Source organism: Hordeum vulgare, chromosome 1H, assembly GCF_904849725.1.
Source record: "Hordeum vulgare subsp. vulgare chromosome 1H, MorexV3_pseudomolecules_assembly, whole genome shotgun sequence".
In the NCBI taxonomy this organism is placed as follows: domain Eukaryota; kingdom Viridiplantae; phylum Streptophyta; class Magnoliopsida; order Poales; family Poaceae; genus Hordeum; species Hordeum vulgare.
Window position 1 is genome coordinate 432,507,843 of NC_058518.1, and position 11,327 is coordinate 432,519,169.

The 11,327-nt window shown below is 42.1% G+C and overlaps 1 protein-coding gene and 1 long non-coding RNA gene across 3 annotated transcripts; one reads left to right on the forward strand and one right to left on the reverse strand.

The window, feature by feature from the left end:
* Positions 1-1,684: 1,684 nt before the first annotated feature.
* LOC123442932 lies at positions 1,685-2,304 on the forward strand. Its single transcript, XR_006630542.1, has 2 exons — positions 1,685-1,836; positions 1,942-2,304. It is a non-coding gene; the product is annotated as an uncharacterized LOC123442932 (long non-coding RNA).
* On the reverse strand, positions 2,089-9,684 carry LOC123442922 (beta-hexosaminidase 3-like). Of its 2 annotated transcripts, XM_045119111.1 has the most exons (15): positions 9,592-9,684; positions 6,975-7,315; positions 6,792-6,866; positions 6,222-6,257; positions 6,011-6,122; positions 5,487-5,557; positions 5,224-5,354; positions 4,874-4,939; positions 4,537-4,637; positions 4,250-4,309; positions 4,132-4,165; positions 3,946-4,044; positions 3,806-3,865; positions 3,162-3,412; positions 2,089-2,409 (listed from the first exon to the last, which is right to left on the reverse strand). In XM_045119111.1, the coding sequence occupies exons 2-15, from the start codon at positions 7,290-7,292 to the stop codon at positions 2,243-2,245; spliced, it is 1,581 nt and encodes a 526-aa protein (XP_044975046.1). In that variant the 5' UTR covers positions 7,293-7,315; positions 9,592-9,684; the 3' UTR covers positions 2,089-2,242. The 2 variants fall into 2 exon arrangements, with proteins under 2 accessions (XP_044975046.1, XP_044975043.1); XM_045119108.1 differs by lacking the exon at positions 9,592-9,684 and having other exon boundaries at positions 6,975-7,622.
* Positions 9,685-11,327: the final 1,643 nt, after the last annotated feature.

Consider the following 11,327-nt stretch of genomic DNA (forward strand, 5'->3'; position numbering starts at 1 on the left):
GGGCGACACTTGCAGTTGCAAGCCTAGTATCATACATGCAACTTCCCCTTCTATGTCGCTCCCTTAAAAAACAAAAAAGGCTAGTAATAATCGAGTGCGTAGGCATGCAATTACAATCAAGGGCAACGGTTGTAGTTGCAGGCCTATTATCTCACATGCAACTCCCCCCCCCCCTCTCATGCCATTCACTTACAAAAAAGGGTCAGTTGCAGTCGGGTGTGTAGGCATGCAATTGCAATCGAGGGAAAAACTTGAAGTTGCAAGCCTACTGTCAGGCATGCAATTGTACTTGAGCGTGACACTTGTAGTTGCAAGTCTATTGTTGGACATGCAATTCATCCTGTCTCCCACAAAAACACAAGACTAGTTGTAGTCGGTAGGGGACATGATGTTTCATTCGAAGGCATCACTTGCCGTTTCAAGCCTAGTACCATGCATGCACCTCCCATTCCCTCTCCTACCGCCCTTTACAACAAAATACCAATGGGATGCGTTCGGGGGTGACACTTTCGGCTGATGCTTAGCTCATACCTGCAATTTCATGCTTAGTGGAAGACACGAGTGAGTTGTTGTCACATGAAAGACATGCAACTGCGATCACATAAAAGACATGCAGTTGAAGTCAGCGCCGACATTTGCAATTGTGTGCTTAGTGATAGACATGCATGAGCTGGTCTTATGAAAGAAATTATGATCATATTTTAAAAAGAGGAACATTTTTTAAAAACTGAAAAAGAACTCGCAGTTTTTAAAAAAACAACAACTTTTCCTCCCACATATTTAAGGGAAATCCTAAGTGAGAGAAACCCTAGATCCTAAAGTGTTAAGTGATTGAGCATCATCGCAGAACTTGATCAAAGCATAACTTGAACTTCTTGAGGATTGTGCATCCTCTAAGCAGTTAGGAGTCGTTCAAGAGCACCCAAAGTGTGACAACAATAAGTAATATTTAAGTAATGAGCATTAATTAATACAGGATGGAACACCCTTTGCATACATGGTGAACATTTTTCAAACCCATGTTGAATAATTTTGAAATACAGGACAGACATTGTTAAATACAGGACAAACATTTATATGGACGGACAATTTTGTATCTCCATAATATCTTATCGCTGTTTTAAACATTTTATGTTTTTATTAAAATATACTCCCTCTTTAAACTAATATAAAAGCGTTTAGATCATTAAAATAATGATCTAAACGTTTTTATATTAATTTACGAAGAGAGTATGAAATACTTCCTCCTTTCCTAAATATAAGTCTTTAAAGAAATTTTATTAGTGGACTACATACGGATGTATATAGACATATGTTAGAATGTAGATTCACTCATTTTGTTCCGTATGTAGACTTCTAGTGAAATATCTTAAAGACTACTCCCTCTGTTTCTAAATATAAGACATTTTAGATATTGTATTATAAACTACATACGAATGTATATAGACATATTTTAGAGTATAAATTCATTCATTTTGCTCCGTATGTAGTCTCCTAGTAAAATCTTTAAAATGTCTTATATTTAGGAACGGAGGGAGTAATTAGTTTTGAGAGAGAAACCGGCAACCGGTAATTGGCCCGCGGCCCACTATTTGGCTGGGCGCGCCGAACGGGCCGAATAGTAAGTCTGTCGTATTTTGGCGCCCGCGAGGCGCCCGGTCCGGCTGAAATCCGTGGGCCCTGTTGGTATAAAAAAATCTATTGCTAGCACTGAAAACCCTCCTTCTCAAAAGATAAATAAAAGAAGAAGAAGCACTGAAACCCTCACGGCGCGGTGAGGCGGCCGCGGCGGAAGGAGAGCTAGCGCCTAGCGCCGAGACCACCTCCTATTCGACGGTAAGGGCTCGCCGGCCGCGCGCTCCCCTTCGCTTAGCCGCGTGGACTGCTTCCAAGTTTCTGCTTTATTTCATTGCGAGGTTGACTAAGTACTGCTCTTTTCAGCCTGAGCTTAAGGATTCTCCATTGGAATGCCGTGGGCAATTCATTATGTATCCAGGCAGTCATCTGGGTGTGTATTTTCTCACCCGATTAAAGATTTTTGCACACCAAAAGTAAAACAGGGGGAGCATATTGCAAACAGGATACAGCTACCACGTTAAAAGGGGCCCCTTGCATCACAGAATTTCCTGAATCAGTACATTTATCTGGGATTCATTGCCCAGACCGGTGAAAAAAAAGGATGCCTCGGCTGATGTTTATTCCTGTATCTGTATGAATGGTATCTACCCCCGTTATGATTATCCTACTGCCTCATACAGGATCCTGGTTCTGATGGAGCTGTGCGGCCATATCCAGCCAGCGGTGCCGCGGCGACCCCTCTCTCATTCAGCAAGCACCTGAAGTGTGCCAATCTTGCAGTGACCGCCGTGGGGTTCTTCGCCAGCCTCTCAACCGGAGTCCACAGCCGCTCTTCAACAAAATAAATGAATTTGTGAGTCTCAAAGCAACATGAATGGAGAGGTAGCTTTTGCGGGTTTTATGCTATATGTTGACAATATTAAGTACTCCAAAACTAAAACTAAACTTCTTCAGAATTTAATATGATGGGAGTAGAATTTAATATCTTCAGAATTTATAAGATCACACATCTATTATGTTCCTTTGATTGCTTATAAAGTGATACACAACAAGTAACCAAAACTGGAATTTCTTCATTTATGTTGTCAGCGCTCGACTCAAAAGAGAGCATATTATTAATAGACTTGATGTATGTTCTCATGGATTTATAAAATGAAATTAAACTCTGTACGAAACATTTGTGCTCACAGTGTGAGTTGTGCCTCCCATTTCTCAATATCATGCAGCATGTCACATGATTTATGTAAAAGAACCCCATTTGGACAGAATGGTTCATTGCAACTCGGTTAATATTAGTTCTGCTAGATGTACAGAGGACAGTTTGTCATTCTGACTATTGACTACGTATAGATGTTATACCAATTCAAGAAAAAACCGTTTCAAAAAGTGTAGATGCTATTGCCTAGTTTTAGATGATCAACCATAATACTGCTTCAAGTTATACTATGTTGTGTTGTGACATATAGATATCAAAAATCTTGTCACTATAACCTTGGCATGGCATAAATGCATGACAGATATCTGCTAAATATGTAAGATTTTCATATAATTAGAAGGTCAAGAGGATATTCTGCTTATTATACCTGCAGCTGCTGCAGCACGAGGCCAAATGGTTTGTTGAATGTCGGATGCATCTATGTGTTCGCCCCACATGCATACTTCTCCGCCAAGAATCAACTTCTGTTGTTCTGGGTTGTAGATATTTGTCAATGGTTCATTCATATAGAATCCTTCCCATGTAGCATCCAGGTGATCTAGGTACCACTTATCCTGGTTGCTGACAATGCATCTCAGACCAACAGAAACCACTTTCTCTGCAACTCCACCTCCAAGCCTGATAGTTAAGATAACAGAATATCAGTTCTAATTTCTGATGAACAAAGACTGGTTGTATTTCTTAATTAGGTGGAGAAACTACTAGCAGTGATTCCGCTTCTGAAACTCCATTGTCTTTTCTTATGAACATTAGCAATCTAATAACTCAAACAACCTTGTAGTATATTACATGCTGAACAGTAGTCATTGCAGGGTTACTGTCAGTAGTTTTGTTTATGAGAGGTGTCTATTCATGCGTCTAACAGTATATTAGATTTTCCTCATAAGGCCTAGCGTGTCTGTTGTGATTGACCTGATGGCAGAATCTGGCTGTGTGATTTCATATATTTTTTGTACAAGGATGCTGGTAAATTAAAAATGTAACTGAACCCAATAGGCGGTTAGGGAATACCAGTTATGCACCACAGTTTTGCGGTCCAACTTGTCTCCAAAGTTGTTAAATGTTTCTTCCCTGCAAGCATGATGAAGTGTTTGTCAGCCAGTGGAAAGATTTGAATATGCAGAAACTAGCTGCTATACCGGTCGCCCTACCAGTTAATAATTTCGTAGCCATGTGAAATTGCAATCTTTTGAGCCCTCAGGACAAAATATCTGTAGGCATCAGACTCATTCATACCATGTTGAACCAACCTGCGCACCAGGAAAAAGACTTCCAAATGTCATCAAGGTATTAAGTTATCGCATCTTTATTTTTCCAAAACTCTCTAAAGGACATACCATGATTTAATGCGTGGTGTGGTAGTCCAGCAACCTGGAATCCATGGTAAAGAGTGAATAGGCTATTAATTTAGCATTTGTAGATTTTATGCGCTACTGCAAGACATCTGCAACTTACTTGTATCGACCTCGTCACCTCCCAAATGGACAAACTTGAACTTAAAAACCTTGCTAAAATCTGAATGGATAACAAAAAACAATGTTACCATCGTATTATGTTCTGTTTTGCAAATTGCTCAATATTTATTCAGGCCATTCAACCATTTTTTTTATGTCGCCAAGTTTAATATAAAATGTCAATTTTCTTCATTTTTGCAACAGGTGAGTATTTTAATTGGGTCTTTCAAAGTTAGCGAGTTGGTATGGTGCAAATCGAGCATCATTTATTTATAATTTGTGTATTACCTGAAAGAATTCCGTCGATCACTTTAAATGTGAATTCGCTGCTGACATCAAGCGGTTGTTGGCAGGTAGCTGATGGCCACAATGACGGATATCCAACACCCCTGAAGCAATAGAAATATACCAGATGCTGAATTTCAGGCAGGCTTGATGTTATATGTATTTTTTATACGTTGCACTTATAGTTAAATTCTACTATGTGGTTTCAAACAATAGTAGTGCTAGTATTCAGTACAACAAGAACAATTCTATTTGTGTCAGTTAAACTTGTAGTCCACGGAGCATATTCTAGAGGACAGTTTATAATGGCACAAATGCACAGGCGGCAGAAATCTCTTACCATGAGCCAGCATGGCCAGGGACATCAATCTCAGCCAAGACATTCACACCTCTTCTTTCAGCATATCTGCAAATTATTGATAAATCATCTTAACGTGGCAACTCAAACAGCGTAATGAAGTGATATCTACTGTGGATCACATCAACAACAGCTTTCTCAGGGTAAGTTAGCTGGTAGAAAATTATTGCTTATTTACTGGTCCCCTTTGCAATCTTGTGCGAAATTATTATTTTCTCACAAAAAAAGAAAAATAAATGCATAGTTTTGCTACTCTCATATTTTGGTACTTCATAGTCTAGGTAATAACTGAAGAGAAGTAGATCCAATATGACGACAGAAGAAAAACTCACTGTACAATGTCGATCGCATCATTGATTGTATATTTTTCTGAATAAGAGTATGCACCATTCGATAATTTTGGGTATGAAGGTATTTCAAGAGGAAATGACTGCTCGTCCACGATGTGCCAATGAAGAACATTCTGCGTGGTGAAAGAGTAAACATATCATATGATGCAACTAAGGAGCATACATAGAAAGTCCATTTTGATGAAGGAAAGAAGTAGCCATTAGGATTAAAGAAATTGTTTTTTGTGTAGAAAGGTCAAACATACCAATTTACTGTAGGCCATTGAATCGATTACACTTTTGATTACCGGAACAGGAAGATAATGCCTTGCGGTATCTGCAACATACAATGCACAATTACTTCAATATCCAGAACTGTACTAATAGTGCAATGGTAAAAAATCAGGTATTTGTTCAAAACTTTAACATGAAAATCAAGGTTTTTACATGTGGTATTCATCTATGGAGCATATCATATATTGGAAGTGTAACACATGTTAACCAAACCTGATATTACTTGGGATGTTGGTTGACAGGAAAATGAATTAAAGACTGAAAATTGTGCACAAGCAGAAATAGATTGAGAAATTTCAGGAGGTGTAGAAACAAGACTTGTGAAGGTACTTACTGTTCGACAATACATAGGTGATTATAGGAACAAAAGGGCAGTTGGAACCAATGGAAGTGGAGCTATATTGACGAGTCTAATTCATAAGCTGTGTGACTCTGAAAGTCTGAATTGTGAAGACACTGTTTCCAAAATGATGGTAAAATTCAGATTACACCTTACCAATAAGAAGCCCTCGATAAGGAAATCTGGGCTTGTCCACGATAGTCCAGGGAGCCCAATGTAGTCCAGTTACACTCAAAATAAAATCGAAGTAACACAATTGACTGAATGTCTGCAACAATCCAAACATATCGTCAGGTTATCTGGAATTAATATTGTGTCCACCTTTATCTAATCGTCCTGCACAATATCATGAATAATTTGAAGTTACCTCTAAAGCATGAAGCGCTCCGTAAACTGTTTGGGCCTGAAAAATGTAGAAAACTGGCATCAACTGTGTGTAACACTTTATACGGCGGATAATGTTTTGGTGGCCTGCACCTTTGTGACAAGAATGAGGTACTGTTATTGTTGCCGAACCTTCTTCAGACGGGTGGTACAAAGTTTTTTTTAAAAAACATTGCAAGTTTTATTTTTCAGGTATGTGCGCTGTTTGTATGAACACACGACGTTATTCTTGTTCAGAAAAGGCAATGCTCAAGTACTAGTTTTGTGTACCACTGATCTATCTGTGTGATACAGGGCACTTTATAAGTCGAGGTTCAGCAAAACGTCAGTATCGGCGAGGCAATATCTGTGCCATATCATCTGGATACATACAGTCTTCTTAAGTCTAAACTAAATTTGGTGTGGCCCATACAGTTTTTTTTTTTTTGCTCTGGTTCTGGGTAAAAATAGGATTCATCTCGTTTTTTTCTCATGCATTCACAAAAGAAAAGAAGAAGATCTGCAGTCAAAAAGGGTTGATAGGCATTGATTGAGCACGGCATTTTGTACTAACCTCAATCCGGGCATATAGGGGACTCCCGGTTGAAGGCACGGTCAGCCTGTACGATTCATCCACCCCGAACTTGAGCTGCAGCGGAGCAAAATGCAGAGCATGTAAACAAGGAAGCATCAAGATTAATGGATCCCGAGGCACGGCAGCTCAAGAAACAACAACATAGTAAGTACTGCTGCATACCTCGTCGTCCGGGGAACGGACGGCCACATTGACACCGGCGAGCACGGGCAGGCCGTCGTAGCTGCCATTGATGGCGTGGTCCAGCTGGATGGCGGCCACCATCCTCCTGAAGGCGTCGGCCAGGATGGCCTTCCCGTCCTTGTACCCGGTCCCGGCCGTCGTCAGCTTGAGGTCCCTGGCGACGTAGAGCGTCCTGGCCCCGCGGCTCACGGACGCCGGCATTGGCCACAGGTCGACGCGGCCGCCGGCCTGTCGGGCGGCGCAGCACCCGACCACCGCGAGCGCCAGCACCAGCCTCATCAGCGCCGGCGCCGTCATCTCCGCCGCGAAGCTAGCACCACCTGCACCGCAGAGCCGGAGCGTGCGGGGTGTGTGTGTCAATCACCGCTCATGGACTAGGCACGGAGGTATGTAGGAGACTAGGAGTGGAGTGGGATGGCACGGAATGCATGCAGATGGAGTTGCGGGCCGGGCGAGGGTGACGGGGATCCCGCACCTACCGGACGGCAGCCGTCGGCGCTAAATCCACCGGCGCCGGCCGCGGCGGAGCAGGAGGTGCGTCCTCTTGCGTGGTGTGGTGGTGCGGGTAGGGAGTGGAGTGGAGGAGAAACTGACAATAATGAGCGTACCAACCAACTAACAAGGTGATAATAAAGGGCCTGGCTCCACTTCGCTCCTGCCCTGCCAACTTTTGGAAGAAAAACAAGGGGTGATGTCGTGATGATGGTAGTACTAGTATTATCCTCTCCTCTGCGTCGTCGTGCACTTATGAGGAGTAGTATGAGGAATGAGAGTGCACACAAGCGCAGATTTGGTCATGGGGAGATCTGGTCTGGGCCGGTGTGGTGCACGGAGATGGTAGTAGTACTGTAGGGGTAGGCAATGTGGCATCCATGGGCGTGGGCGTGGGCGTGGGCGTGGGCGTGGGGTGGTTTGGTTACCCGGGCAGGACAGGATGCTGGCGTGCCTAGCTTTTGGAGTTATCAATTTGGGATGACCTTTGATGAAAGAAAGAAAGAGAAGAGAAGAGAAGAATGGCCCGGGTGCCTAGCTATTAGCCAGGGAATTGGAATAGGATGGATGGGTAAAAAAAGTGGTTTTACTGCCAGATGCATAGTTCCCAGCAGTGATGTTAGGTGGTGATATTTCTCGGGATCTATGTATAGCTGACACTGACAGTACTCTAGGAGATGGTAAGATATGCCGAGGCATACTTGGGTAAATGAAGTGACACGATCCAGTAAAACTCTGACCTATGTCATACGTACGATTTACCACAAGAAGCAATGCTCGTGTTGGAAGAGGGGTAGGGGTATCCAAGGAGAAAGATCATGCAGTCGCACGGGTACCAAAAGGAGGATGAGCTAGTACTGGTACTACGTCTCCGTAGGAGCTCCCAATTGTTTTGGTGGCTGGCCGCTCACATGCACTCGTCCTTTTGTCCAGTCTCCAGTGCCTACCGAATTTCCGATTATGTTGTAGCGGCAGCGAAAAAGAAAAAAGAAAAACTTTGTTTAGTCTGTCCATCCATGTGCAGGCGCAGCTGCGCCTATCCCGTTTCCGCTTTTCCTGCTGCAACTACCACTGTAATTTTCTACCGATGCACGCACACATGATTATGCTGGATTGGATTGGTTCCGTCGTAAGAGAAGAAAAGGAAAAAAAGGTTCGGTCTACGGCTTCGCAGGTTGCATCTGTTTCCTGCTGACGCAGAGCCTTGCAAGGATCACACGGGGATGCCGGGTTTGGGCGTGGCCTTTAAACTAACAGCACGGCGGCCATTAGAGAATTCTCGGAAGCCAGATCTGGACGCTACGTATGTGGGTACAGTGACGCACTGCCTGCGATGCCATTCGGCCATTAGAGATCCTGACTCCTGAGCATCAATTCGTGGCCTGACGGCGGGGCCAAGCTTGGGGTGGTGTGGTGTCTGTCTGGCTATCTGCATGTGCAGCGCAGTTGCATCTCCTGCTAATAACCAGGCCTGTCAGCAGTAAAACTATGTGCTCTGCTTGGAGTAAATTACACAACTATTCTACTCCGTATATCTTTTGGCAAAGGTTGGTTGGGTGTTTTTCGTTTGGAGAAAGTGGGTATGATGTTACTAGTCTCCAGTTCATTAGCCCATGAATATGATACTTGTAGCCCGATTTGGTGGGTGAAAGGCCCATTCTATTCTACTCCCTCCGTTTTTAAATATAAGTGTTTTTAAATGTTTCACTAAAGGACTACATACAGATGTATATAGACATACTTTAAAGTGTTGATTCATTCATTTTATTCCGTATGTATGTAGATCCTTAGTGCAATCTCTTAAAAGACTTATATTTAGGAACGGAGGAAGTATCAGCTAAGCTAGGCCTGAAAGAATTTGGAACGGGCATAAATGGTCTCCTTGTGCTTATCTTCTGCAGGGCCATGTTGGGTACTACGGCGCCACAACACACAAACAGTTCTCCCTAAAAAAGAAGTTGCTAAAACAGCCATCTACTGCGTCTGTATTAACAGCAAGAACGAGCAAAAGCGAGCCATATATGTATGTAAGAACAAACGAGTCAAGTATATGGTCTATCAGAACAATTCGATTTTTTAACTACTACAAGGATGATTTCCTTACCTTTTCTGCGCTTCGTTGATCCGTCCGCCGGCGCCGTGTAAAATTGTGTATGCAGCACTACCCCTCAGTCTGGTCTGGTCTGGTCTGGTTCTCCCAGCCCCTATTCCGTGGCCCTTTTATATCAGCCGTGCGGGACGCTTGTATAACTCCAAGAATTCGAAACTGATTGTAGTGCACGCATGAGATCGGTTTCGAAATCTTTAGTGCTTAATTAGAGCGGCCTTTACTTCTCGGGTACTCCTTTAATACGGTAAATGTTTCCGGCATTATCTTGACATGCTGTTTTAATGCGCGTATTAAATACCGACCTGCAAAAACAAATACTCCCACACAAGCAGTCCCACACAATCTACTGCTCCTGCTAAGAAAATGCAGTAAATACCAAGAAAACAGATCGTGCTAGAGATTCGAAAAAGCAAGGCATCCGGCCCTTCATCCCGAGGATCGATATTACAAAAAACATATCAAACTATTAATTTTTTGTAATCGTAAGACCTGAAACATGTCACAAACATAAGATCTACATACGTGTCTAAGCAAATCATAACTATCATATCTAAATAATCCTACCTAAACTGAGAATAGCCATTCGATTTTTAATCATACCTAAAAATCACAATCAAAGATCTTTAGTCGTGCTCATATTCTTTCTAAGCAGAAAGCAATGTTTTTTTTCGATAAAGAGGAAACGAGGCCCCGGCCTCTGCATCAATCGATGCATGCAACCATATTATTAAAGATAAATAAAATAGTATCTCAGATCCAAAGAGCTCAAAAAGCTCAAAGTATAAAAGAAAGCATGAATGAAATAGTAAAAAGATGCCACATCCGGCGTATCTAAACTTAGACTAGATGCCTATGCATCTAGTCTATTATTAGCACGTCATCCAAATCGGTTGAAGATAACCCGTGCGGCCATCTCCCATCGGTTGCACCCAATATCCATAAGATCCCTGTACTCCGCATGACTGGGTAACGACCACGTACGGATCCAAGACGTTGTTGTGTATATAACCTGCAAAAAATTGTTGAAGTTCTTGCCATTAAAGATCATGTCATTTCTGGTATTCCATATTGTCCAAAACAAAGCACATATCCCAACACCGATAAGTTTTGATATTTTAACGTCAACTCCATTTAGCCACGTTGTAAATATTGAACCAACACATGTAGGTGGGCTGATATTAAAAGCTATTTGAATAGTTCTCCATAGCAATTTTGCAAGAGGGCATTCTATGAAAAGGTGTCTAATTGTTTCATTTTGCTCACAATAGCAACAGTTAGGTCTTCCTCTCCAACTGGGCTTAAGTAAGTTATCTTTGGTTAGTATGACCCCTTTGTGTATAAACCACATAAATATTTTAATTCTGAGGGGTACCTTGATCCTCCAAATAGGTACAGATGTTGGTAAAATTCCTGTATTTATCAGATGTGAATACATGGACTTGACTGAGAATACTCCATTCTTAGTTAAAATCCACCTAATACTATCTGATTGTTCAGATAAATGCACCTGCATGATTCTTTCAACCAAGTGCAACCATGCATCCCAACGAGCTCCTACTAAAGCCCGCCTGAACTGTATATTAAGCGGTGTAGATTGTAGTACCGTGGATACATGATCCTCTTTACGTTGTACTATATTATATAACATTGGGTATTGAAGTGCAAGTGGTGTGTCCCCAAGCCAAGTGTCTTCCCAAAAACTTGTTGAGGCACCATTACCAACTATAAAT

Bases quoted from the DNA above. Each gene is read 5' to 3' on its own strand.
- LOC123442922 (XM_045119111.1), bottom strand. From the start codon at position 7,292: ATGACGGCGCCGGCGCTGATGAGGCTGGTGCTGGCGCTCGCGGTGGTC. The intron at 5,558-6,010 runs GTAAGGTGTAAT...TGTATGTTGCAG, and splicing joins TTATCGAGGGCTTCTTATTG to ATACCGCAAGGCATTATCTT. The intron at 3,413-3,805 runs GTATTCCCTAAC...CTTAACTATCAG, and splicing joins AAAACTGTGGTGCATAACTG to GCTTGGAGGTGGAGTTGCAG.